At 35.4% G+C, this 25912-nt stretch overlaps 2 protein-coding genes across 2 annotated transcripts; one reads left to right on the top strand and one right to left on the bottom strand.

Moving 5' to 3' along the window:
* Positions 1-3808: 3808 nt before the first annotated feature.
* Positions 3809-17191, top strand: LOC110786024 (cell division cycle protein 27 homolog B). Its single transcript, XM_021990533.2, has 16 exons — positions 3809-4029; positions 4334-4445; positions 5326-5398; positions 5585-5694; positions 5943-5989; positions 6398-6495; positions 8137-8438; positions 10560-10706; positions 11736-11952; positions 12718-12941; positions 13085-13150; positions 14063-14182; positions 14388-14464; positions 15917-16256; positions 16345-16626; positions 16780-17191. The coding sequence occupies exons 2-16, from the start codon at positions 4341-4343 to the stop codon at positions 16828-16830; spliced, it is 2259 nt and encodes a 752-aa protein (XP_021846225.1). The 5' UTR covers positions 3809-4029; positions 4334-4340; the 3' UTR covers positions 16831-17191.
* Positions 17192-18607: 1416 nt separating this feature from the next.
* On the bottom strand, positions 18608-20668 carry LOC130460676 (uncharacterized). The gene is made up of 4 exons (XM_056828073.1): positions 20349-20668; positions 19897-19970; positions 19232-19796; positions 18608-19138 (listed from the first exon to the last, which is right to left on the bottom strand). Exons 1-4 carry the CDS (start codon positions 20533-20535, stop codon positions 18810-18812), a joined length of 1155 nt encoding a protein of 384 aa, XP_056684051.1. The 5' UTR covers positions 20536-20668; the 3' UTR covers positions 18608-18809.
* Between the last annotated feature and the right edge of the window lie 5244 nt (positions 20669-25912).

Genomic DNA, 25912 nt, shown 5'->3' with positions numbered 1-25912 from the left:
AACACACTTATAAACATATTTCATATCCCACAATCCTATAAAAACATATCATTATAAACATATTTCATAATCTCATAAAACACATTTCATAAGGGGATTGTGGGTGTTAGCAATAGATGTTACCTCAACCGTAGTTTATATTCCCTGTTCGATGGATCGTTCTTCCTGAACTCCGAGTCCAATTTCTTTCAAAATATTGAATAATTGAATTAGTTATTAATATGGTAATAATTTAACTTAGAAATTTCGAATTACTATAAATAACGAATTTTCTAATAATAATGTTAGAAATATATAATTTCATAGTTTTAATGAAAATATAATTAAACACCAATTTTAGTGATAAATATAATTTATGGAAATTTCAATTGAAGTATATATACATATATTCTAAATCAATTACACAAGATTTATTTAATTTATGTCCTTGATAAATTTAGTACGGTAATTTATTTTTCTTAAACTCGATAATCATATTTATTTATTTCCCAAAGCCCAATTGATTTGGCCCAACTTGAATAAGGAGGAATAAAACAAAGTTTCAATTCCAGAAACTTTGTTTCTGAAATTGTAGAACACGAGCAGCAGGGGAGGGGGGCACGGGGACGCGGGGCACGAAGAGGAGGGAGGCTGGGCGGCTCAGCCTGGGCGGCGGAACCGCGCCGAGAGGCGACGGTGATGGTGGTTTGAGGCGGCAGAAACAGGCGAGGGAAGGGGAAGAGGGGCGCGAACAGGGGTGGAGAGTGGTGAAGCAGGGAAGAAGCAAGGGTGGTTCTGGGTGCTCGACGTGGTGGCTGGTGGTTCGTGGGGTTGGTGATTGGTGACCGACGGAGTGGTGGTGTTGCTTTGGTGGTGCCACGAAGAGGAGAGGGAAGGGAGGCAGGGAGTATTTCGAAGGAGGAGGGAGAGCGAAGGGAGGTATGGTGGGAGTAGGTGGTCGGCCGGCGAAGTGGGTGGTCGGGTCTGGGTAGTTGGTGGTCGGCAGATGGCTGCCGGTTGTGGTGGTTCGAATAAGGAGGAACAAGGGAGGAATTTTCAGATTTTGTTAATTTGGTTTTTGTATTGAAATAATTCTGAAATTGGGTTGAATTTATAACTAGGTAGATTTCTAGAAGAACAAAAGTTCTTGGTCTCCAAGGCAATGAATATAGACTGAAATAAGGGAAGAGAGGAAGGAAAGAATGGCTTCCTTCTTCCATGTACGTGGAAGGCAAGGAGAAAGAAGCTAATTGAAAATTTTGTCCTTTAGGGGCATTTTAGTAATTTCAAGTAGTTAGGCCAAATTTCTGAATTTTAATTGCTATTTTAGGAAATTACTAAATATATAAATGTTTAATTAAAACAAAGTCTCGTAAAATATATCGTTAACGAAAAATAAATAAATTTTCGTTTATAAATTTATCATTTAAAATAAATCGTAAAAACGTTTAAAATAACGAAATTTTTAAATTATTTCTAATAATTGAAACGAAATTACGTTAATAAAATATTATTAATTTTTAATAAACGAGTTTAAAAGTTTCGGGGTATTACACTTGAACTTCTATTACTATTCACCCAATAGTGCAATTACCTACATTCCCTAATTTTCTTCTTTGTTTTTCTTTTGTCTTATTCTTATCAATAGTGTAATGTCTATTTTCACCCTTCTTTTTGTCTTTACTTTTCTATGAGATGCTCCCCCTTCCATTTCAACCTAAGCATGTTGCTAATGTTCCACGTGGAATACTACAATAACAATTTCAGAGAGTTTAATGTTACATGTGGAATATTAAAATATCAATGAAACCTCTTGTAAACGTATTTATAATCACATATTATCAATTACGAGCAAATCGAGCTTTAACTTTGTTTTCCTAGAGTTCGCCATAAATTTGTAAATATCCTTTTACGAAACACTTTTTTATACCTTGGGGTATCGTGCGCGCTAGCGCACGGTCCAATTACTAGTACTTATAAAGCCTTGAACTTCTATCACTATTCACCCAATAGTGCACTTACTATTCCACCGAATAGTGCACTTACTACTCCGCCCCCACTCTGTGCCTTGATTTTCTTTTGTCTAATTCTTATCAATAGTGTGGGGACAATTATACCCTTGGTCATCTTGCTACCATGTGTTTTTTTTTTCCTCTTTTGCCTTTAATTTCTTTCTCCCTTTTGTTGGGAACTCAATAAACCATTTCACCGAATTTCTCTTTCACTCTTTCTAACCTACTTTTCCCCAGCCCTCTTCTCGTCTCTCCTACCAATGTTGCTTGTGGAATGCTACAATATCAATGAACAAGTATTGTAAATGTGTGTATGGTTTCGTATTATTAATTACATGCAAGTCGAACTTTGACGTTATTTTTCTAGCATTTAATGTAAATTTATAAATGTCAGTATTTTACGTAACATTTTTGTAAAGTAGATCTGTATACCTTGAGGTTAACATTTATAAAAATAGTAAAATGCATTATTAAACGAAAATATATCAATGTCCTTTAATGTCACTTTGTATAAAACATTCAGACAAGTAAACAACCACCAACCAACTTTACCAAACATATTTATAAACAACAATACACAATCAAACAACCAATATGAAAATCCAATACAAATAATCAAACCAATTAGACCAAATAGACAACATCAAATTGTCAAACATGGTCATGCCCGAACATGGTCGATTGGTCGGGTCCCAATATATGAAAGATGATTGTGCAAATGTCAAACAACCAAAAGAACATCTTTATCAAACAACAAGTATTGGTGTAATTTCAAGAGAAAGAATTGAGTAAAAAACAGAAAAATAGGCAACGAGATGAGAGTGAAAGGAAGCGATAGACTGGAAATATGCAACATTTGGTGTTCATGAACTCCAAATGGAAAAACAATTTGATGTAATGAGTGTATGGCATGTGGCAATTGGGGATCAAATAATTTATATACTTTATAATTACAAAAGAGATGGTGGAAAAGTGATGCGTACTTAAAATTTTGGTGTTTGCTAGATATATGCTCAAATATTACGTTGTTGAATTTCGTGTTGGAAGAGGAGAAAAAATATATAAAAAATAATTTTTTGGGGTTTGATAAAAGCATTCATATCATTTTTTGTGTGCGAATGATCCATAAAGACAATACAAATTTACAAATCTAATATACATATATAAAGGAGGCATATTTGCTGAATTATTAGAGCGTCGCGTATGAAATCTAATGGTTTCGGCCAATGAAAAATAAGATTTCTAATTTATTTTTGAATTAAAAAAAATCGAGTACCACGTAGATAATTAATTAGGTGACACATAGATATTTTAATTAATTAATTACTAATATATACAACTCCACCAAACACTAATCTAAAATAAAATTCAATCCAAAATCAAACACTAATCCAATATTAAAGTGCTACGTAGAAAATTAATGGTTTCCGCCAATGAAAAATAGCCAGATATTTTTATTAATTAATTACTAATATTACGCACATACAACTTCATCCAAAATCTAACACTTTAATAATTAAAAAAATAAATCTAAAATAAAATTCAATCCAAAATAAAAAAAAAAACTAATCTAATTTAATACAATAATAGAATATAGCAGTTGGTAAATATATAAGTTTTATTTTAACTTAATAATTTAATAGAATTCGTGCATCATCGCACGGGCTAAAATCTAGTTACAAATAAGAGGGGATTCGAATATGTCAATCTGAGACTTATCGTACGCATACCTTCGGTCTAAATTAGTAGGCCTAGACTGAAAACAGATCTATTAGTGCAATCAGCCAATCACCCTTTGACCTCTAAGCTGAAAAGTTTAATAAACGGAAAAGAACTGTGAAGAGGAATGAAATTCAAAATTCAAATCGGCATCCCTTCTCCTTCTCTGTCACAAACACAAAGCTCCACCATGCCTGCAACCCTCAAACCCTAAGCTTCCACTCTTTCTCTCTCCTCCACGCGTCTCTGTAGTCCTCAATCTTCTTTTTGCCGCCGTGGCCGCCGCCTCTTCCTCTCTTCCATCGCTGGCGTTCTGCCGGTAATCTCTATCTCTCCTACGCGAATTCCCTTCCCCCCCCTCCTTTTCGCGATTTCAAATTTTAAGAATTTATAGTAACGTTTGAATATACAGAAAAAAGTTTTTATTTGTGTTGTATGATCTATTTTTTCTGTGATAATTTCACAATTTCTTTTTTCTTTGCTACTTATGAGGAAATTCTGGGTTCTTGTTCTTAGTTTCTCATAGTTTCTTGAAGCTGTACGTTTATTAAGCTTGAATTTATAGTGAAGTTTGAAAATACAGAAAAAAAAATTAAATTTTATCTTTTTCCTATGGTGAGCAGATCAGCCATGGAAGCCATACTTGTTGATTCAGTTCAGAATAGTTTGCGGCATTTCATGTATTCCAATGCCATTTTCATTTGTGAACGTCTTTGTGCCGAGTTCCCTTCCGAGGTATGTGCTTCAAGTTGTAGCAATACATGTGTAGTAGGATTTCTCCCCTTATGCTATGATGTTCGTTGTAATGCGCAAAATGCAGATATTTTTACTCGGGTGGTGAGGGGGTGGGTAAGGGGGTGTAAGATTAGCTGAGGTGAAGTCACGATGAAGCGTAGATTATCACTAGCAACTTTTACTCAACTACTCATACTCATTTGGTTGGTGGTTGTGAGTTCTTTCACACCTGTGTTGGGTGGGGTAGATTCAGATCTTAGGGGAATCTCTATTATATGATTATGTGAAAGACTTTGTTATCACAGCGCTGTCATTTTGATAACGGAAAAATGAATGGCAAGAACACAGCTAGAAGTTACTTGGATGAGACTTGAACTTGGGCTATTGACATGATTTGAACTTGTGTAATTTTAATCGAATTTTGATTTAACCAATGTGAAAAGGTTGTTGCACACTTGCACTCATTTGGTTATAGTTTTTGGGCCTCTAGGGCCGAAGACGACGGCTTTACTTGAAGAGCTAGGAGGAGAACCATTTGAAAGATCGCCAAAACTGGGGGGATAAGGGGTATCCGAATCAGTTCTTTTTAGTCCAATCAAGGTGTTAATGGCTCTCTTTTGAAAACAGTTTTCCTTGTGGATGGTGGAAATATGGCAATGATAGTGTCACCTTTACTTGCACTTTTATATGTTGCCGTATTTGATGGGTGGGATTCCTCTTTGTATGCTGCTCGAGTAATTTTATACCAAATCTAGTAAACTGAAGTAACAGCGAAAGATTCTTTGATTTCTGACATCACCTCAGAAACTGCTACTAGTTGCTGCAACTGTAATCCTTGTTCTTCAATCACATCTTGATTTTCTCGTACCATTGGATGTAGGTGAACTTGCAATTGTTGGCTAGTTGTTACTTGCAGAATAATCAAGCTTATGCGGCATATCATATATTGAAAGGTATGTGGAAACTTTTTTGTTTGAGATTAAACCTAGAGTAGATGAAAATTTTTACATGGTTTCTGCAACCGAGTATTGAACATGCAGTTTCGTATTGCCTTCTTTCAGTTGGTTTTAACTATATTGTGTCCACCTTTAAAGACAACTCTTTTGATCTTGTGATTTTCTTGTTTGTATTTTGTGAAGGCACACAAATGGCTCAATCCCGCTACTTGTTTGCTTTCTCATGCTTTCATATGGATCTTTTAAATGAAGCAGAAAAGGCATTGTCCCCTGCTAATGAGTCTGGTCTAGAGGTAATTCCCCCTTTAATGCTCAATTAGAGTGTCGACAGCATTCATTGTTATTTCATGTTACGTGTCTAAATTCTGTTACGAAGGATAGTAATTGACTTGTTAACCATAAGGTTGTGATGGTTTGGTAAATTTGTAGCTCATACTGTTTTCTTTGATTCCCTTGGTTGTTGCATTTCATTCTTGCTTGATTGTCTAAAAAGAACCATTTGAAGCATTTCGTAATATGATTATTAATTTTCTTGTTGCAGGTGCCGAATGGTGCAGCTGGCCATTATCTTCTTGGACTTGTCTACAGGTATCTTTTTTGTCTTTCAGTATTTCATATAACTATCTTTAAGGACGTCTCGGATTCTCAAGAAATAAAAAATTGGTGCATTTTTTTTTTCTTTGGGTTCTACTACGAGGAGTTCCCACCGCCTTTGGCTAGCGGACTAATCTCCCGCGGGAGTTTGCATGGGTATCTCGATGGGCAACATCCCTCCCAGTTGAGATTTTTTCCTTGCCCAAGGTTCGAACCCGAGACCTTGGTTAAGGAGCAAGAGGCCATACTCACGTCATATAAACTCTATAATTCCATGTTACAAATATAATGTAGTTAGATTTGTAGCTACTGATTCCTCAAAAAGAATTTCCATTCTGTCAACACTGTCTTAACCCTTAAAGCTTCCTTGATGATAGTATCTAATAACTTGTTCTCTCTCAGGTATACTGACCGAAGAAAGAGTGCTGTTCATCACTTTAAGCAGGCGTTATCCATTGATCCATTGTTTTGGGCTGCATATGAGGAACTTTGTGTTTTGGGTATTTCCATTGTCCTAACTCTTATTTTGCAGTTTCCACCCTTTCATATTTTTGTTGTAGTTTACTGTTTTTTATGCATATAAGGAACAGACTTCATATTCATGTGGAGATGTCAAGTATACTGGTCTCAACTTCCAACTTATGGTTGGACAACAATTCATTTCTTTCAATTTTGCTGTAATTGTTATGGTTAGTTAGTGAATCTGATGTTCTGTTGTAATTTTCCAAGGCAGAGTGTTGACCTAGTCTTACTGTCCTTTTTTAATCCAACTCTTCAATTGCTATGTTGTATTTGTATCAAACATGTACTTCCTCTATTTCACTAAGATTGCAACACTTGCCAGTACTACTTTGAGATGTTTCAAAAAATTGCAACACTTACTTTTTTTAGTAACTTTTACAACTTAACTCATTTACTTTATTCATACCTTGCCCACTCTTTCTCTCTCTCCTCTCCATCTTCAATAAAATATACTTTTTTCTTTTTGTGATATCACATGGTCTAGCAACCATTTGCAATTTTTTCTCCCTAAAACAATGTACAAATTGCAAGTGTTGCAATTTCTTTTTGTATTAGATACTTGCAAGTGTTGCAAGTATCTAATATTCCCTCTGTCCCAAAGTACCCTTCATATTTTCTGTTTTCATTCGTCCCAAATACTCTTACACTTTTATTTTGGGATTGACCCCATTAATGTTATACTAACTCCGTTTCACAATAATTGCATCGTTTCTTTTTGCACAATAACCAATGAAGTGGGTAAATAGTTGAAGATGGACCATTTTGCCCATTTGATTAGACTAAAGAGAATATGGAAAAGAAAATCCGCTTTATAAAAAGAGAAAAGAAAGGGTAATTACGACACTTCACCCAAGAAAAGTTACTAAAAATTGAAATGACGCGAGTATTCTGAAACATCCCAAAAAGGAATACGATACACGTATTGTGAAACGGAGGTTGTAATATCTATTCTCAAGATTAAAAATTTAGGGTCCTAAGCTCTTTCATTCAATAAAATAAATACACCACTAACTCCTATATACATATATCTTTTCAATAAAATAACAATTGATAACCAAACAACTACTTGTCCTAAAAATATGTTTCGGGATAAGTGTCAAGAGTATTTTGAGATGAAGTAGCACAGATGGCTTTGCTTAGCTGGTCTTATTGTAGCAGTTTACAGAAAACCTTGGAAAAACACCATACCATTTTGTATTCTGCTGGTCTATCTAGTCAAACCTCTAGTTTACAATAAATTCCCTCTTATGTCATATTACAGTCACGGGGGAGAAATTATTCCTTACATGAAGGTCCTTATAGTTATGATTTTTGACCATAAGTCATTCGTGTCTGTTTTCTTTTCTGCTTATCTGTGCTACTTGTCTTCAATTGAAATTCTGGCTGCTGATGTAGGATTTGGTTGAAGTATAATTTTTAGAAATTATTTACAACTGTAGAAGCGGTTGGAGATGGGCTCTTTACATCTGGATTTCCCCAGGCACTACCAAATGTAGGATGTTTGCTGGTGGTGGTATTGTAGAAATAGTGAATGTTAGTTGACATGCCTTTAGGGCGTGAATTGATAAATATCACCAGTTTTACTCTTGTAATCTTTGGTGACCGTGTTGCTATTTTAGGTTCGGCTGAAGAAGCATCTACAGTGTTTGGTGAATCAGCTGTCCATACCATTCAGAAGCAGCAGCATGCCCTCATTTCTCAGAACTTTGTTGCTTCTACTGAGGACCAGAATCAAGTTTCTGCCAAGAGCTTGGGTGACGCTAGTCCGAGGCAGCTAAAAAGTATCCATGGTAACAGTGCAAAGGATGCTTCTGGAAGTTATCCTGGAGCAACTGCATCTTCAGCAGCTGTCAACCAGCCCCTGAATTGCGTATCTTCCAGCTTGTCATTTTACAGCACTCCTTCTCCAATGGCCTCTCAGGTAAGGTATGTCCGTCTATTTCTTTTCCCTCTCAGGGCCTTGTTTTATCTGCGGGAGTGAGTGTGAGTTAAAGTCTTGGAGATTTAAGCAATCCTTTTCTTACAAAGTAACTTTAAGAATGAAATGCTTATTAAGTGTGTGAAGTATTCGATTATTATAAAACTGTTCAATTTGCTTTGAAGTCTGTGAGTTCGCTTGGTTGGTTAGGGAAAAATATATGTTTTACTTTTGATAAATAGTTGAATTTTAATTGTCCATATAAGAATTGCATTTGTTGTCTTTTGGAGCAACACACCTCAACAAGTCAACATCGTAAATATGTCCCTCCTTTCCTCTGCATCAGGATTCATTCTCCTAGGCACCTTCTCAGAAGCACCAGGGAAGGGCACACATCAATACATCTTTTACATAGAAAAAAAGAAGAAAAACTCTTGCCAAATAGTGTATCCCTCATTATGTTATCATTGCATCCACAGGAAGCTTTTAACAAGATAACTGTTGCAGTTTCTTCTTTTATTTACATTGCTTTATAAATATCTTATTGTTACTCTCTATCCATGGAACATCAGCAAGAAAAATCTCGTAGACAAGATCTGTCCTGGATTTGGACCTTCCATCGGTGAATTGAGTCAATTGACTATTACCACTGTTGTTGCTTGTTTTCAACCGGCTCTTTAAACCTGGATCTTCTGCAGCAATGCCTTTAAGCTTGCTGTGGATTTTACAGTTTAAACAAGAATACTCCTAAACCTTATTTTGCGAGTTTTGCCTCTAAATACGTGCTTCATTTATGTCTCAAACAGCCTCCTCATCTATAGTATGCCACTAGTCACTACTCACTAGCAACAAGCTTATTTTGAAGGGCAAGCCATAAAATAAATGAACACCTACTGCTGGTATTATGAGTTATAAACAAGCTTTTTTAAGGGACTTCTTGATTACTACCTTTCAATTCATTGTATGTCTTATGACCTCTTTCTGTTACATTCTTGCATCCATCCAAGGCTTCAACTAGTGCATTGCTCATATTCCTTTTTTAATCTCTGTGAACTTTATACATTTTCCAGTCTCCTTCCTTTCATAAAATATAGGTAGATCACACCCCTATTCCATTTATTTTTTTGATTGTGCTCGAATCATCATTAGTTGAACCTTTGCAAGTTTATGGTTATGATATTCCATGTAGCAGGTATAGAGTGGTGCTCTGTTGGATGTTTTGCTCTGAATACACGTGACCTTGAACTTTTAACCCGTGAAAACTTGGTTTCCATATGCTTTTCAGAGCCAATACCTTCTCTCTCACCAAAACAAGTTGTTACATTGGTTTTGTAAATTTTCTCCTTTGGTTTGTGATGTTGTATATTTCTTTTGATGAGGAGCAAAATCATTTTTTTTAGTTTGCTGAGGTACACTCTGCAGAATCCTTCTTAATGATTCTGATTTCGGAGGACTGGGGTTTCCAGATCCTCCCTCATATTTTGTTTTGCTGAGGAGCAAAATCATCCTTTTAGTTTGCTGAGGCACACTTTGCAGAATCCTTCTTAATGATTCTTAGTACTGGGGTGTCCAGATAATCCCTCGTATTTTGTGAGTAGTGTCGGTGATGTCAACTTCCTTCCTCCAGTAACTGTAAAATAGAAAATATGTCACCAGCAAAGGTTTCCGGTCTGAAAGGTTATATAATGATTGTATCACTTCCGGATCCTGGTTATCAGTTAAATATCTTAAATCTAGTTTTCGCCAGTGGAGCACAAATTGCTTTCAGTATGTGACTATGTTGAGCAGAGTCTGCTGAGTGTTTTTTGGGTGTGAAAGTAAGAGGTGAAAACTTGTGAGCTCTGAACCTTCCTTTTTGTTTTTATCTAGGCATTCTTTGTTTATCCTTACCTTCTTTTGCACGAATTGGTAAGTTTTGAAATAAATTGTGCATTAATATTTATTGGTAGCAAACCGCATACTCCGAGTTAATTTTTTTTTTCTTCTTTTGGAAGAACATTATTTTAGTGGTGCTTAGCCAATGAAATACTACATAAATATTTAATCTTCTTCAGCGTTGTTGTCAAAATGTAGCGATATTTATAAGCTCTATGGCCTCTGAACTTCTTTTTCTTTCTGCTACAGCTGTCCGGTATTGCTCCTCCACCCGTTTGTAGGCATGTACAGCAAAACACTGCCTCAGCAAGCAGTGAAAGCTCACCAAAGTCAACAGTAAGCACGACTCTTCAAGCCCCTCGAAGGAAGTTTGTGGATGAAGGGAAATTGAGAAAGGTTCTGACCTAACCCCTGAAAGTTAGTTGTGATTTTAGTTATTTTCCTGATGAATTTGTCAAAATGTTAATGAGACAAGTTTTTTTTTAAATGAGTTTATTTAAGAGATTTGGACTCAATAAATTTGTGGATGAGATCGGTTATTGAAGTGATTGCAAAATATATCGAAGTAGATAAGACATAGGCTCTGTTCCATATGAAATAATTTCATGTAAACTTATTTTGTCCGAACAAACCTATTATGTCTGAAAAGAACTTGTTTGTTTGAACTTCTGGACTTATTTTTTCTAACTTATCTCTATTTTTTTTTTTTTAAATAAGTCAAAAGGAGTTAAAATAAGTTGAACCAAAGTATTTGCTCGAAAGTCGTAACATCATAGTTCTTAACTCAATTCTGCAGTGAATTGCATATCCATTATCCAACGATAGGCACCATCCCAAATTTGATGTAATAACTAAATTGGAAACATTATTGTTATTTTTTTTAATAATAACTTCAGCATGACATGCTGCTGAGAATATAAAGGTAGTTGGTTCTTGCTATTTGCTAATTTGAATCTCGACTAATAGAGAAATAAACTACCTCTTTCTTTTGGCCTAGTACTCACTGTTTCCTAAATCTTTTGATATTAAATACTTCTGTGCTTCTTATTCTGAAAGTTTCTTTTGGTTTTATACCTTTTTCTAATTCTCTGTAGCATGATTCACATGTCAGTTCCATATGATTCTGTTTATTTTTCTGATGATAAATGCTTTGATCAATTCTTTTTAAAAGAACTTGAGGCTCCTATAATTGTTTTCAGGAATGTGACAGTTCAGATCCCTTTTAATGGCTCTTAATTCTTAGCAGTATATCTACTTGGCAGTTAGCTTACTCTGTATGTGACTTGGGAAAACAAATTTGGTTCATAAATGCTTTGAGAAAGCCCGGTCCAGGATAGAGGATCTTAAGCTGAAAGATTGTACTTCTTTTTGTGCTTTGCTCTGGTATCATGGATCAACATATTTTTCATTTGTGTTCACCTTCAGATATCTGGGAGGTTATTCTCTGATTCTATTCCCAGACGAAGTACACGACTTGCGGGGGAAGCCGGAGGAAGCACCAACGCAACTACAACGTCATCAACCGGAAACGGAACCAATCAATCCTTGAAGAATATTGGAAATTCTAGGTTAAGCAGTGCAGGATTACGCTCTGTGACACTTCGCAAAGGACAGGCAGGGCCAAGTGACAGTTTTGAAGAAGGTGATAATCTTTTTGGAGTTGTAGTAGCTGAACTTGAGTATTTGTTGTTTCTATCTGAATAAATTTTGTGTTTCTGAGTGACTATTGTTTATTGATTTTGTTAAATTTGTATTGATGGTTCGTGAAATCTTTAGGTCACTGTATGATTTTGCATTGTCTATACTATCTTTACGCAAAATCAGTGCCATGGGTTCTGGTTAACTGATTGGTTTAGAGGACATACAAATCTATGTGTAAAGTGAGGTTTTGAACGTTTAACCCATTCCACAAAAAGAGGGTATTGGAATTTTGTAAAAATCCTTTAGGAAGTATTGTAAGATGGCCATATTTCCGCAATGTATTCCCTCTATAGACTCTCCTTCGGAGGACCATTGAACAATAATACTTATTTGCGACGTTAAAGTTCTCCTGCCATATCTTTCTTGAAATCTAAGCTTGTAGAAGTCTGGTCAAAGTTCATCTTTCATGTCTGCACTTAGTTTTTACCATATAAACCTGCATTACTAATTGCAATGCTAGTAACAATAGCAATTTAGTTCAAATGCTGAATTTGTCCACATAATTGCCTTTTTTCAGTAAAAAAATTCTAATTTTGGTGATTTTTTTCCTGTTTGTTTGACTTTTAAATCATGCATGCTATTCTGCTAGTAAATTTTGTTTGTTTTGAAAGAAACAGTTTTGTTTATATAGATCTCACTTTAAATGATTATCTTTGGCTAAAATTAGAATGTTGCTAGATTTCCTCACAATTAAGATCTCCTCCAGGAATTCGCCAAGAGGCATTTGATGATTCTCGAATAAATACACAAGCAAGTATTTGTACATCTTCCTCTTCTGATGCCGGATCTACAGAGCAGGATGGTGGATCTATGAGTTTATGTAGAACGACTCATGATGGTTCTAAAGTCCGTAACGGGGCTCTAGAAATTTTAGGCTTGTGGAGACTGTTGGGGGATGGGTATAGACTTTCTTGCATGTACAAGTGCCAGGTAATAATATCTGTCCGCTTAAGTAACTGAAGTGTGCTAATCCAGATGCCTGTTTCAGGACATCAATAGTTTTATCTATTTGAACTATGATGCCTTGTAATCCTGTCATAGCTTTTTAATTCATCATTCCTCTGGTTTTGCAGGAGGCATTGGAGATCTATAAGAAACTCCCGCCTAAACATTACAATACTAGCTGGGTTCTTTCCCAGGTATAATCTATTTTCCTTATTTCATTCTACCCTGCAGTATGAGCTATCTTTCTTTTTTGCTAAGAACATGGAAAATACTTGTTCTTTCCGTAATTTTTGACAATTCATCTGATGATAAGTGCTAAAGGTCTTATTTGTTTGTACTCTTTGTAGTCTTGTAGAGGCGCTCTTTGTTTACCCTGTAATGTAAACCTAGTGGAGACTAGTTGGCGGGATAGCCATTACTATTTACTCTAGCATTTAGAATGAAATTATCTGTTTCTAGTGGATCAGCATGTAATGGCATCATTTTAACTGTTTCAGACCACCTGTTTCTTATCTGTACTTATCAGATGAACATGCTGAGAAAAATTATGTATATGCCCCTGTTTAGATGTAAATTTATTTCTAGAGATAACTAGCACATGTAGAAAATCTTTTTAAATTGGTTTATCTAGTCAAAATTTTAGGCTTCACCATTTATTATTTAGGTGCTTCACACAACTTCTGCTTATATTGTGAATTTTCCCACGCAGGAATACATATTAATAAATGCCATGCAGATTAGTATTAACATTTTGTCATTAATAAATGCCATGCAGATTAGTTCTCTGGCGGTTGTCATCTCAATATACTTAACATCGTTGGATTATCTGTCATTTGTCGCTTTTGCTCTAGTACATTTTAATGAAAATTCTTGCAGTTATAACACATCTCCTGGATTCTCTTCCCTTTTGTTGTCAATATGGCGTCATATCATGACTGTGAACTGTTGTTTCTCGATTGCTCATTTTGTAGCTTGGTGGATTTATGTATTTTAAATACTATTCATGACAGACCTATGGTACTTTCATGTTGTGGAGCATTAAACAGATTTTTTTTTGACAGCTTGTAACAGAATTGCTGGCTAATAGTGGTTGGTTGTTTACTTAGGTTGGGAGAGCATATTTTGAATTAGTTGATTATTTAGAAGCTGATCGTGCCTTCAGTCTCGCTCGACGGCAGTGTCCTTGCAGCTTAGATGGAATGGATGTTTACTCCACCGTTCTTTATGTGAGTTTTTTATGATCTTGTGTCTTTTTCTCAAACTTTTAAACCTAAAATTTTATTTCCTCCATCTAATTGCACTGGAAACTACCATCTTATGCATCTTCAATTTCTTATGGTGTCTATCTTTTGTCACCCCTCAATATATGAAGAGGGGTTGGGGTGCTTATATTCTGGGTGTGACATGGAATCGGAAAATCTTTTGTTGCAGCATCTAAAGGAAGATATGAAACTAAGTTACCTGGCTCAGGAGCTGCAATCAATTGATCGTTTGGCTCCTCAAACATGGTACTTTCTGATAGATCCTGTAACTATGAATTGGCTGTTTTATATGTTTGTCATATAAGTATTAAGCAGAAGTTATTTAATTTTTTTTATATATGTCAAGCAAGATCAGCCTAAAACTACAACTTGTGAAGTCCTAACAGTGAAATGAAAATTTATTTTTCAACAATATTTGTTCCCACCTTGTCCTTGTATCTAGCATCTGAGATCTTGAGGTTTAACCGTTTTAGGTAGGTAATTACTTCCTCGTGTGATGGTGTTTGAGTTCATGTGCCTTGTGCTGTTGTGTTTGCAAAGTCTGATACATGGCATCTTGGAAAGGCAAAATTACTCAAGTGAAATGCATCAATAATGCCAAAGGGCTTATAAAAAGTTTTATTCTCTAGAAAAGCCTTAAAATAATTGGATTAACAGACAAAAATGGTTTCTCTTATTCTGTCTGACACACACATTTCTGGCATTTTCCTCATCAATATATTGAAAAAATTAACTTAAAACCCATGTCTGGTGGTCAATGGTGAAGTAATCTTGTTATCTTGTGCACCTTCTCTCTCCAACGCACCAGTCCACCACTCTGATATAACCACACAAACTTTTTATTATTTGTGGGCAATAGATTGTGAAAAGAGGAGCTTGAGCTACTTAACACTCAACAGCGTGAGATCTTTCCATTAACACCATCTATAGTTGTGCTTTAACAAAGAAAGAGGGTGACCTGTGGGTTATTAATCCTTTGCTTTGTGGGCTTTCGAACTCGATACTTATGATTAATTGTAAAAGAAGGCATGGACAGTACTCCCTAACATTAGTCTGTTTTTGCTCTTCTGTTACTTTTCTTTCAAATGGTTTCTTGATCCTATATTAAAATAAAAACTGAGAAATTAGTTTGTTATGCAAAAAAAAAGTAATTTCGTATGTTACATATTATTTTCTATTCTCTATATCGCGAAGTACAGTTCGCATTGGCACACAGGTTAAAAAAAATAGTTGAATGTAAATAGGAAACGTAGATAGAGAGTTAAAAAAATTGTGAGGACATTCGTTAAAAAAGATGGTGTGAACATGAATGTAACACGGTGTGAAGATGTGTTACTTGGGTATTAATTAACGCATTTGACTGAAGAGTAGCACAATGCTTTTATATTACCTATCATTTGACTGAAGAGTAGCACAATGCTTTTATATTACCTGAAGAGTAGCATATGTTACATATTACCTATCATTCAAGTTAATCTCTAATATCTTTGCAAACTTCAGTACTCCGGATTTTTATTTTCTGTGATGTTTTTATTTTAATTTTTAAAAAGCAAGTGAATTTAAAGAGTAGCACAATGCTTGATTTCTCACTTGTTGGCTAAGAGGCTCTTGAGTTTGACATTTCCTTTAGTTTGAGCATGTTTCTTTTTGCATATCTTTGGGCCCCCAACACTGCTTTTTTGTTACTTGGCTGTGCAGGTGTGCCATGGGCAATTGTTACAGTTTGCAAAAAGATCATGATACAGCTTTGAAAAATTTCCAGCGAGCTGTGCAACTTAATTCAAGGTTTGCGTATGCTCATACTCTCTGTGGTCATGAACATGTTGCTTTGGAGGACTTTGAGAGTGGAGTGAAAAGCTTTCAGAATGCTCTTCGTGTTGATTCACGACATTACAATGCATGGTACGGCCTTGGAATGGTCTACCTTCGCCAAGAGAAGTTTGAGTTTGCCGAACATCATTTTCGAGTTGCGTACCAGATAAATCCGCATTCGTCTGTGATCATGTCATATCTTGGAACAGCTCTTCATGCTCTAAAGGTATGCTGGTTATGTTGTGGCCGTTGTTTCTTGTGTGACAACTTTATTCTCATCATTCTTATCCAAATTGTTTTATGTTGCTAAATAGAGAAATGAGGATGCGTTGATGATGATGGAGAAAGCTATATTAGCAGATAAAAAGAATCCTCTTCCCATGTATCAGAAGGCTATTGTATTGTCTAGCATGGAAAACTATGATGCAGCTCTAAGGGTCCTGGAAGAGCTCAAGGAATATGCACCTCGTGAATGCAGTATCTATGCATTGATTGGTAAGATCTATAAGCGAAAGAACATGCATGATAAGGCAATGTTGCATTTTGGACTTGCCCTAGACTTGAAGCCATCAGCAACAGATGTAGCCACCATAAAGGTAACTTCTTGAATTGTTATTTTCTTCATCACTTGTTAACCAAATCACACCCTGCTTTATTGCGATTTAAACTTTATGCGTGATCGTATTAGGGTGATAATTTTTCTCTTTAATATACCTTGATGTATGTTATAACTTTGGTTGTGGTTTCAGGCTGCCATTGAGAAGTTGCACGTGCCAGACGACTTGGATGATATTTTATAAATTTTATCGAATACATTACAACAGAATCGGAACCCTCTGGCCCCTGGGGAGTTGTCCTGGTTAACCCTCCATCGATATAAGCTTCTCGATGGTTGACCAGATCGCTCCCAAGTCCCAACCAGGTGACGCTGTAAAATACCAACCAGTTTTGCGGGCATTAAGTGTTGTAAATCAGGCAATGGGAAAGGTGTATATCAGCTGTAGTTCAGTAGTGTTTGTATAACCTTAAAATGCTATTTATTTATTGTTCTTTTAGCACACCTTGAGTGTCACTAATGCACTTTTAGTTTAGACTTTAATCCACTTGTACTACTAAATCCGTCTTAAAATTAATAGAATAAACTCCTTTTTTGGTTTTTCAGATGCTCTATAATCTATTTATGTAGTCACGATCTTCATTTTATTTTTGGTTTATGTAATTATGTTGAAGCATTTGGGACGACGTCTCAGGAAGTACTCTTAATGCGATGAAGCGTCTTTGGTTTCTCTTTACTTATACACAAAGATTCTACATGCTTCCGTTTTACATTAGGTGTATCATTCTGACTTTCTATAATATTCATATAATAATTTTGACTATTAATATTTTTACGCATAGCACACCCGGTTCTATTCGGATCCGACCCGGGTCACACACTTTGCTTATAGTGGGTGAGTCTCCCAACAAGAATTTCTGCATACGGCGAGGCTTGAACCCGAGACCTCCCTTAAATGGCATCAAGCTGCTTACCACTTTAGCCAACTCTATGTTGGTAATTTTGACTATTAATATCTTTAATTATGTATTAGTAAAAATAATAACAACTAGATATTTTGAAAATGTATATTGATACCAAGAGCAAGATTAGCGCTAGTATAAGCTAAGACATCCACGTCATCTTTTTATTAATTTTTATTTATTTTTAATTAATCAGAATTTGTTGAGATCCTTTCAGACTTACCTAAATTTTCCACTTCACCCCTCGTACTCATTCAAGACTCCTCAAACTTATGAAAATAATAAATAAATAAAAAAAATACTAATAATTAAAATTGAATGTACTATTTAAACGTCTTAGGTAGAGCCTTGAAATTCCAAGACTCTTGCTCAGACTTTTGTCATATTCTTCTACTTAAATTTTGACGTCTTCTGTCATTTTTAGCGGGAAACGGGTCGACTATATGCCTGAAATCAAAGGCAAAGAAGTGCAAGCTCTGAATGTTTATGTTTGTTTAGTGATCTCTCAGGTTATTTTACTGTTTCTTAATGGATGATTGATTGAGTTCTGAACCAAAAGTAGATGCCACAGTTATAAGTGAACAAGGGCAACCGAAATGCCAAACATTGCTTCAGATGGAAATGGGGAATTAGAGTACAAAAGAATACAGGCCTCATATCCTGCTTTATGCTTATTTCACATACAAATCTGTTCAGCATCTTTGTAGGACTACAGTTCATGCAGGTGATACCTAGATACAGGTTTGAGCAGGGAAGATCGAAGGAATAACACTAGATAAAAACATAGTCTTTGTATAGAAGAACCAAATTACTCTATATACTGTTCTGCCTTCTTAACATATATAAAAACCCTCCCAAACAATGATTTGATTTTAAGAGTGAATAAATTAAAAATTTGAAACTAGTTCCGGAAATTTGCTGGAAATTTCTTGTGCAATATAGATAATGATATTCACAGGGTTAATGAGAAAAGAATGACACAGACATACAGGCTAGTTCTATGACATTCAGTCATGCAATTTTCAGTATTATCTGTGTTTAAAGTCTGTGTGGTCAAAGTTTAGGAAACAAGAAAAACTCCATTTTATTTAACCTTCTCTGCATGAGGATTTTTTTACAAATTGTACACATTGAATTTCATACTTGGAATTTAGAAAGCATTCTCACATGTATAGAATCTAATATGTCTTCCCAGACTGAAAAAACAAAACAAAAAGAGTATTTAATTTTGCAAGATTAAGTTCCTTGTTTGTAGGTGATGTCAGTTGGCATGTTGCGCCTCCTCAAACAGATGGAGGCTATTGATTACCCCTCTTACAGATCCCCATGCATGTTCAGGCCAGTTTAAAGGCAGCAATTGCCCAGATACATGAATTCCAAAGCCAGGCATACTCCCAGGCCAACATAAGTCAGGATTCATTTGTGCTATCTCAGGTTCATTGACATTGAGGTTCCTCTGCTTCCATATTTGAAATATAGCTCGGGCTAAGGCATACCAACTACCATATCCATAGGCAATTATTTGGCTGTTGAAGGTTTCTATATGCTCATCATTTGCATTATACCTATGTATAATAATTGTTCTGTTCCCTGGACAATAAATAAAGTAAGGATTATCAACATTTACTAACCAAAAACATACATACATACATACATACATTAATTAATATTGGGAAAAATTACCAGGTTGGCCGAGCTCAACTAGCCTGAGGTAATTGATTTGTTCTCTTACATCTCCCCATTCCTCAGGGTTTAGCACATCGAAATCGACAGAATGCAGATCATCATTAGCTTCAAGACGTCCATAGACAGAAATACTCCCTGGCCAACAGAATAAAGGATACGGATGTGGTATCCCAGTGGGGACTGGATTGTCGTTCCTCTCATGCCAAAGATGACTGATAGCTCCGGCAAAGGCATTCCAACTAGCATAATTATTTGCAATTATCTGCGTTTCAATGGTTTCGATATACTCATTATTCGCAGTGTACCTGTTTATCGTAATTGGCTCCCCACCATTGCCTTCAGCACCAGCACCAGCACCAGCACCAGCACCAGCACCATTCCCATTCCCATTCCCATTCCCTCCATGATTACCACCAATTCCATTCATAACAGGTCCCACATTCCCAACATTGGGATGAATATTAGCACCCCTTCCATTACCGGCACCATTAGGATTCACATTGTGTACACCATTTTGATTGGCCAAATAACCATTTGGCTGTCTATCACCTACTTTTCGACCCTGAAAGTTCAAACCCAATAACCATATCGAAAATCAATTAATAAACTACTCCAAGATACTACTATACGCAAATATCAGACCGCGAATTTTAAGGACTTACAGGAGAATCTATGATGAATCTTGAGGGACTACTTGAGGCTGAGGCTCCAGGAAAGGAACCATCAGATATTGCACCTAACATAATCACACTTCCTCATTAATTTTTTTTTACAACTAATTACATATTGAAATTAAGCATACTACTCCGGATTTATATTTCCATTAGTCTTGCAAAATGTTCAAAGAATATCTTACGTTATACAAATTCATAAACTTAAGAAAATCTTAAAGAAACCCAAGGACAAGCATGCAACCTACATTGAACTAATATTTACATAATCATATATTTTAAAGTTTTTATCACATCATTGAATCTGCAATTGTCTTTTAAAGAATATCAGTGTTGACCAAGTATCATACAAATTAATCAACTTGTAAAAATCATACAGAAACCCAAAAAGCATGAAGCCATGAACCATACATTGAATTAGCTAATTGAAATTGAAGACTTACAATTGCCAGATTCCTCATTCTGCCAAATCTTTCTGCTGATATTATGTGAAACCAGAATTTGGTTGCACCTCTCAACAGCGTTGTTTGAAGCAGCAGCAGTAGTTCCCATTAAAATGAAATTTCGAATGAGGAAGAACCCAAGATCAGACGCATGGGTTGAATTGGTTGCTGAATGAAGAGAAGCCATCAGATATTTGGGTAGAAAGAAACTGGGTTCTTGAAATTAAGAAACTAGTATTCTGGGGAAATTGAAGATTAAGGAAGAAACTAGAAAGAGAGGACGGCGGGAAATTCTGTTTGGAAAGTTTGTTTGAAATGTTTTTACTGTATTCAAGTTAGTTATACTTATAGTTAGTTAGATGGATTTTGTTTTTGAAAAAATATTATTACAAAAGGTCTTGTGCGCATAAGGTGTATAATAAATTTATCGTACACCAAGATAACTTTTATCCATTTATTTGTAACTTTAACCTAGTTTTGATTAACTTTTATATTAGTAAAAAAAAGTTGATAGATAAACATTTTAAATGGTTAAATGATTAATATTATACATTATTAGTGATTTTGAAGAAATAAGTTTTAATAAAATAAAAAAATTATCACTGTACACCCCTTGTAAACAAGAATTTGTGATATTATTATTATTGTAATAAGGTTTCATTCAAGTTCGTTGCATATCTGTTATTTTGTTTGATTTCTATCAAGTTTGAATATCCATTATTATTGTTCCGCTTATTACACTGGAATCTGGAAGTGCAACTTAATGCTTTAATGATTTAACATTTTCAGGTTGCATATCAACTTATTACTGGAACATTTCTAGGAGTATTTTCAAGGGTCAGTGCCTATAGCGAAAGTTTACGTTTCTTGGAAAAGGGTGATGATAAAGTTCGCAAGTTGCGACAACATTTAGTTGTCGCAATCTTACCTGTCGCAGTTTAATTGGTACATATAGGCGCCACGTAACCAGTGGCGGTGCCAGGATTCTATGCATAAGGGTTCGGAATTTTCAAACGCATAACAAAATCATACATTATAATCCGAAATTCAATTTATAACTAACAATTCGGTGGTACACGTGTTCTATTACAATAACACTAAAAAAACTATAATTGAACTCCTCGAGTTTTCATTTTCTTGTATTAGAGCTTCATTTTGTGGTGTTGGATGTTCATTTAAAGGTGGTTGAAGTGGTCTTGAATTTGGTAAAAAAACAAGCAGAAATTTTTTGTGACACAATCTTTAAGCTAAACCTTCATCTCATATCCATCTATTCAAGATCATAAATTTTAATTTTAATTCCAAGTTAGCAATTTATTTACACCAAAATATTCAAAGTTTCAAACCTAATTCATGAATAAATTTTCAAAAAGTAATTAGTAAACAAGAAAGTTACTGGAGTTTTTCTTCAAGTGTAAAGGGAAAACAAAAAAAGAGGAAAGGAAAAATAAATAAATAAATAAAGCATGGGAGCACGCTAGGGATCGAACCCTAGATCTTTGTGTAAGATACTGATCTCAAAACCACTGCACTACTTGGTTCATTTGTGATACAATGTAGCGGTTAAAAGTATATAATGCTTCTCCCTGTCCAGTAAGGGTTCAGTTGAACCCGCTGAACCCTTACTGGCACCGCCCCTGCACGTAACCTATGCGTCATCATAATATTTTTACTATCAATGCAATATTTTTACTATAAGTATATATAAATAAGGTAATCGATGTAAAGAAGGAAACAAATTAGAATACGGATTTTTCATGAAATGCCCCCGAGGTTTGCTTTAATGCACCAAATACCCCTAAACTTTCCAGAATGCACCAAATACCCTCGAGGTTTTAATAAATAATACAAAATGCCCATAATAAGCATTTTCCGTCCATTCCGTTAAGTCTCCGTTAACATTATTTTACTTTTTTACCCTTATTCAACAATTTTCTCTACTAATCATAATATTACCACTTAATTAAATTAATTAAACCCCTAAAAATAATAATTAACTATTATCTAAAAAATCAAGACCCTAAAAATCTAATTAATTAAAAAAAACAAAAATTGACCCAAAATATGTACGTGAAGTTAATTGCTTGTTCATCACCACACCACCATCATCATCTTTCTCATCATCATCATCTCAAACCACCATGAAAGCGTTATTTCCATCGACCGGCGCCATCATTATCATCATCTTTCTCATCTCAAACCACCATCATCTTTCTCATATCATCATCTTTCTCATCTCAAACCACCATGGAATTGAAGCGTCATTTCCATCGACCGACGCCATGTTCGGTAATCTGAAGCTCCGATCCTGTGAGTTTAGAGATGGAGATGATATGAGACCATCTGATGGAGGTATAGAGGATTCGTAGATCCTCCAGCCATTTTAACCAGGTGGGAATCAATGGAACACGATTTTGCGATTTAGGTTTAAATTGATTTGGGGAAAATCAATTTGGGGAAGAACACATTTTTTATTTTTTTTGGAATAAATCTGCACAGTAGGGTTTTGGAGTATTTTCATCGATTAATTTGGAGTATTTTTTGTTGGAAATTTTCTGGGATCTTGTTGGTTTTGAATTTTTTGTTGGTTTTGGATCTTGTTACGAATGTTTTGGTGATATAATCGTTGATTTTTGCTGATTTTTCTGGGATGTAAAAGTTGATTTTCTGGGTTTAAGAAAGAAAAGGAGAAGAGAAGAGGAAGGGTTCCTTGGTGGTTGTGGGTGGCGATGGATACTGATTTGGAAGAAGCAACGGGAGAGAGAAAGGAGCAAAGATGATGGGATTTGGAGGATTGACAGAGGGAGTTAGAAAGGAGCGGAGATTATGGAATTTGGAGGATTGATTTGCAGACTCCTGGGAAGAAGAGGAGACATCACAAAGGAACAAGAAAGAGAAAGAAAAAAAAGGAAAAGAAAAGAAAAAAATTTAATGTTAACGGAGACTTAACGGAATGGACGAAAAATGCTTATTATGGGCATTTTGTGTTATTTATTAAAACCTCGAGGGTATTTGGTGCATTCTGGAAAGTTTAGGGGTATTTGGTGCATTAAAGCAAACCTCGGGGGCATTTCATGAAAAATCCGATTAGAATATTAAGATTTTTCTACCTTTTTTTGAAACATATATAATTGATTATATAAGTTAAATATTTTAGTTTCCAATTTAAATCATGACACATAAGCATGCCATGTCATCATTGTGACACGGCTTAAAGGTCGCATGTTGCGACCTTTATCATTTTCGCTTGGAAAAATCCCTGACAACATTTAGTTGTCGCAATCTTACATAGGGTATGCGTCATCAAATTATTTTTACTATCAATTCAATATTTTTACTATGAAAATATGTAAATAAGGTATTCGAGATAAAAAAGGAAACAAATTAGAATATTAAGATTTCCCTACTTTTTTTTTTTTGAAACATGTATAATAGATTATATAAGTTAAATATTTTAGTTTCCAATTTAAATCATGACACATAAGCATGCCATGTCATGATTGTGACACGGCTTAAATGTCTCATGTTGCGACCTTTATCATTTTCGAAAATAGTTAACCGGTTACATGATTGTTCAAGGAGGCTTGTCCTCCAAAATTACATCCATAACTGTAAAATATTATTGAGAGAGTTTATAAAATATTATTGAGATGATTGAAGCTTGTGCCTTGTGGACGGAACAATGCCCTTATTTATATTACAAGATTATACGTAAGACTCCTAATATAGCTAGACATAGGAATCTAGCCAAACACTCTACGTAAGGGTGAGTTTATCCCTAATTTTGAAGTGAGTCTTGAGGTGAGTCTCAAGTCTAAATCTTGAGATAATGTGGTAAAAGACTACCCCAAGTCTTGAGGTGAGTTTGAAAATCCAAGACTCACTCAAGACTCACTTAAGACTCCATTTTTTTCTTCCTCCAATCAAATCATGCCACATCATCAAACTTAATTTATCTTATTTCACCCAACTAAATTATTGATGGTTTATGTATTATTTTGTTTCACTTTCTTTTAAATTTATGTTCTAGATATTTTGAATTTAATATGTTGTATTATTGTTTCTAATTTGTACGGAATATATGTCAATTTCGAAATTAACATTTTCTGTTTTTTTTTTTAATTTTTTTCTCGAATTATAAATTACTTTGTTTTAGAGCGATCCAACATGGGCCCGGCCCGAAAATTACCGAGTTTTGGGCAGAAGATTCCGGCCCGATTCTCGAGCCCGACCCGTTTTTTTTAAAAAAATAGCGGGCTTTGGACAACGCAAAACAACAATTTTAGTTATAAATTTGGCCTAGCCCGAAATTGGTCCGAAAAGCCCCCTATTTTTGGCCCGAAATAGCGGGTTTTGGGCATACAAAATTGGCCCGCCCCGCCTCGGCCGACACGATGGACAGATTTTTATGTCCTCGGCCCGACCCGAACCCGGCCCGGCCTGCATGTTGATCAGGTCTACATTGTTTGTATATAAGAAAACATGGTTTCAATATTATTTAGAAAATGTACAAAAAAAAAATATATACATAAAATATAATTTTAAGAGTTAGGTGAGTTTTGAGGTGAGTCTGGGGATAATGTGTAAAAATAGGTTGAGTTTTTTGTGATTCTGGATAATGAAAAAGTTAGTGGAAAGCTGATGTGTCAGAGTCTGAAGATTGGAGGTGAGTATGGGGATAAACTCACCCTAAGCCCTTGTCCAACATAAACTCTATTACCTAGATATATTAATTTGACTTAAATACTAAAACATGATAAATATATCCTAGCTTAACACCCTTCCTCAAGTTGGAGCATGGTGAAGATCGTGAATGCCCAACTTGGATAATAAAAAATCAAACTGGCTTTTCCCCGGAGCTTTAGTGAAAATGTCGGCCAGTTGAGAAGCAGACGCGACATAAGATGGTGCAATTATTCCTTCTGTCATGGCATCCCGAACGAAGTGACAGTCGATCTCAATATGCTTGGTGCGTTCATGAAATACTGGATTTTTTGCGATGTGTATATAAGGAAGATTGACTGTCATAAAAAAGTGTTTGGATGATGAACACCTAGACTCAATAGTAACCCCTTCAACCATTTTAGCTCGCAAGTAAGAGCTGCCATAGAACGATATTCGGCCTCTGCCGATGAATGAGAAACCGTATGTTGCTTTTACGTCTTCCGAGAGATAGGAGATTATCACACCAACCTTGTAGAGTCAAATCGCTATCGACACGTAGTAGAATACCTTGGCCCGGAGTTGCATTTTGGACTTGGTAAGATCTATAAGCGAAAGAACATGCATGATAAGGCAATGTTGCATTTCGGACTTGCCCTAGACTTGAAGCCATCAGCAACCGATGTAGCCACCATAAAGGTAACTTCTTGAATTGTTTTTTTCTTCATCACTTGTTAACCAAATCACACCCTGCTTTATTGCGATTGAAACTTGATGTTCAGTAGTGTTTGTATAACCTTAAAAATGCTATTTATTTATTTATTGTTCAGTAGATTATAATGCACTTTTAGTTTAGACTTTAATCCACTTGTACTACTAAATCCATCTTAAAATTAATAGAA

The sequence above is a fragment of the Spinacia oleracea genome, chromosome 5 (assembly GCF_020520425.1).
Source record: "Spinacia oleracea cultivar Varoflay chromosome 5, BTI_SOV_V1, whole genome shotgun sequence".
Lineage (NCBI taxonomy): Eukaryota > Viridiplantae > Streptophyta > Magnoliopsida > Caryophyllales > Amaranthaceae > Spinacia > Spinacia oleracea.
Note: the sequence above shows the minus strand (reverse complement) of the source record. Positions and strands in the feature narration are given on the sequence as shown.

Coding starts and splice junctions, on each gene's coding strand:
- LOC110786024 (XM_021990533.2), top strand. CDS start 4,341: ATGGAAGCCATACTTGTTGATTCAGTTCAGAATAGTTTGCGGCATTTC. Junction 5,990..6,397: donor CTTCTTGGACTTGTCTACAG/GTATCTTTTTTG, acceptor GTTCTCTCTCAG/GTATACTGACCGAAGAAAGA. Junction 10,707..11,735: donor ATGAAGGGAAATTGAGAAAG/GTTCTGACCTAA, acceptor GTTCACCTTCAG/ATATCTGGGAGGTTATTCTC.
- LOC130460676 (XM_056828073.1), bottom strand. CDS start 20,535: ATGGCTTCTCTTCATTCAGCAACCAATTCAACCCATGCGTCTGATCTT. Junction 19,971..20,348: donor GAATGAGGAATCTGGCAATT/GTAAGTCTTCAA, acceptor TGATTATGTTAG/GTGCAATATCTGATGGTTCC. Junction 19,139..19,231: donor AGTTGAGCTCGGCCAACCTG/GTAATTTTTCCC, acceptor TTTATTGTCCAG/GGAACAGAACAATTATTATA.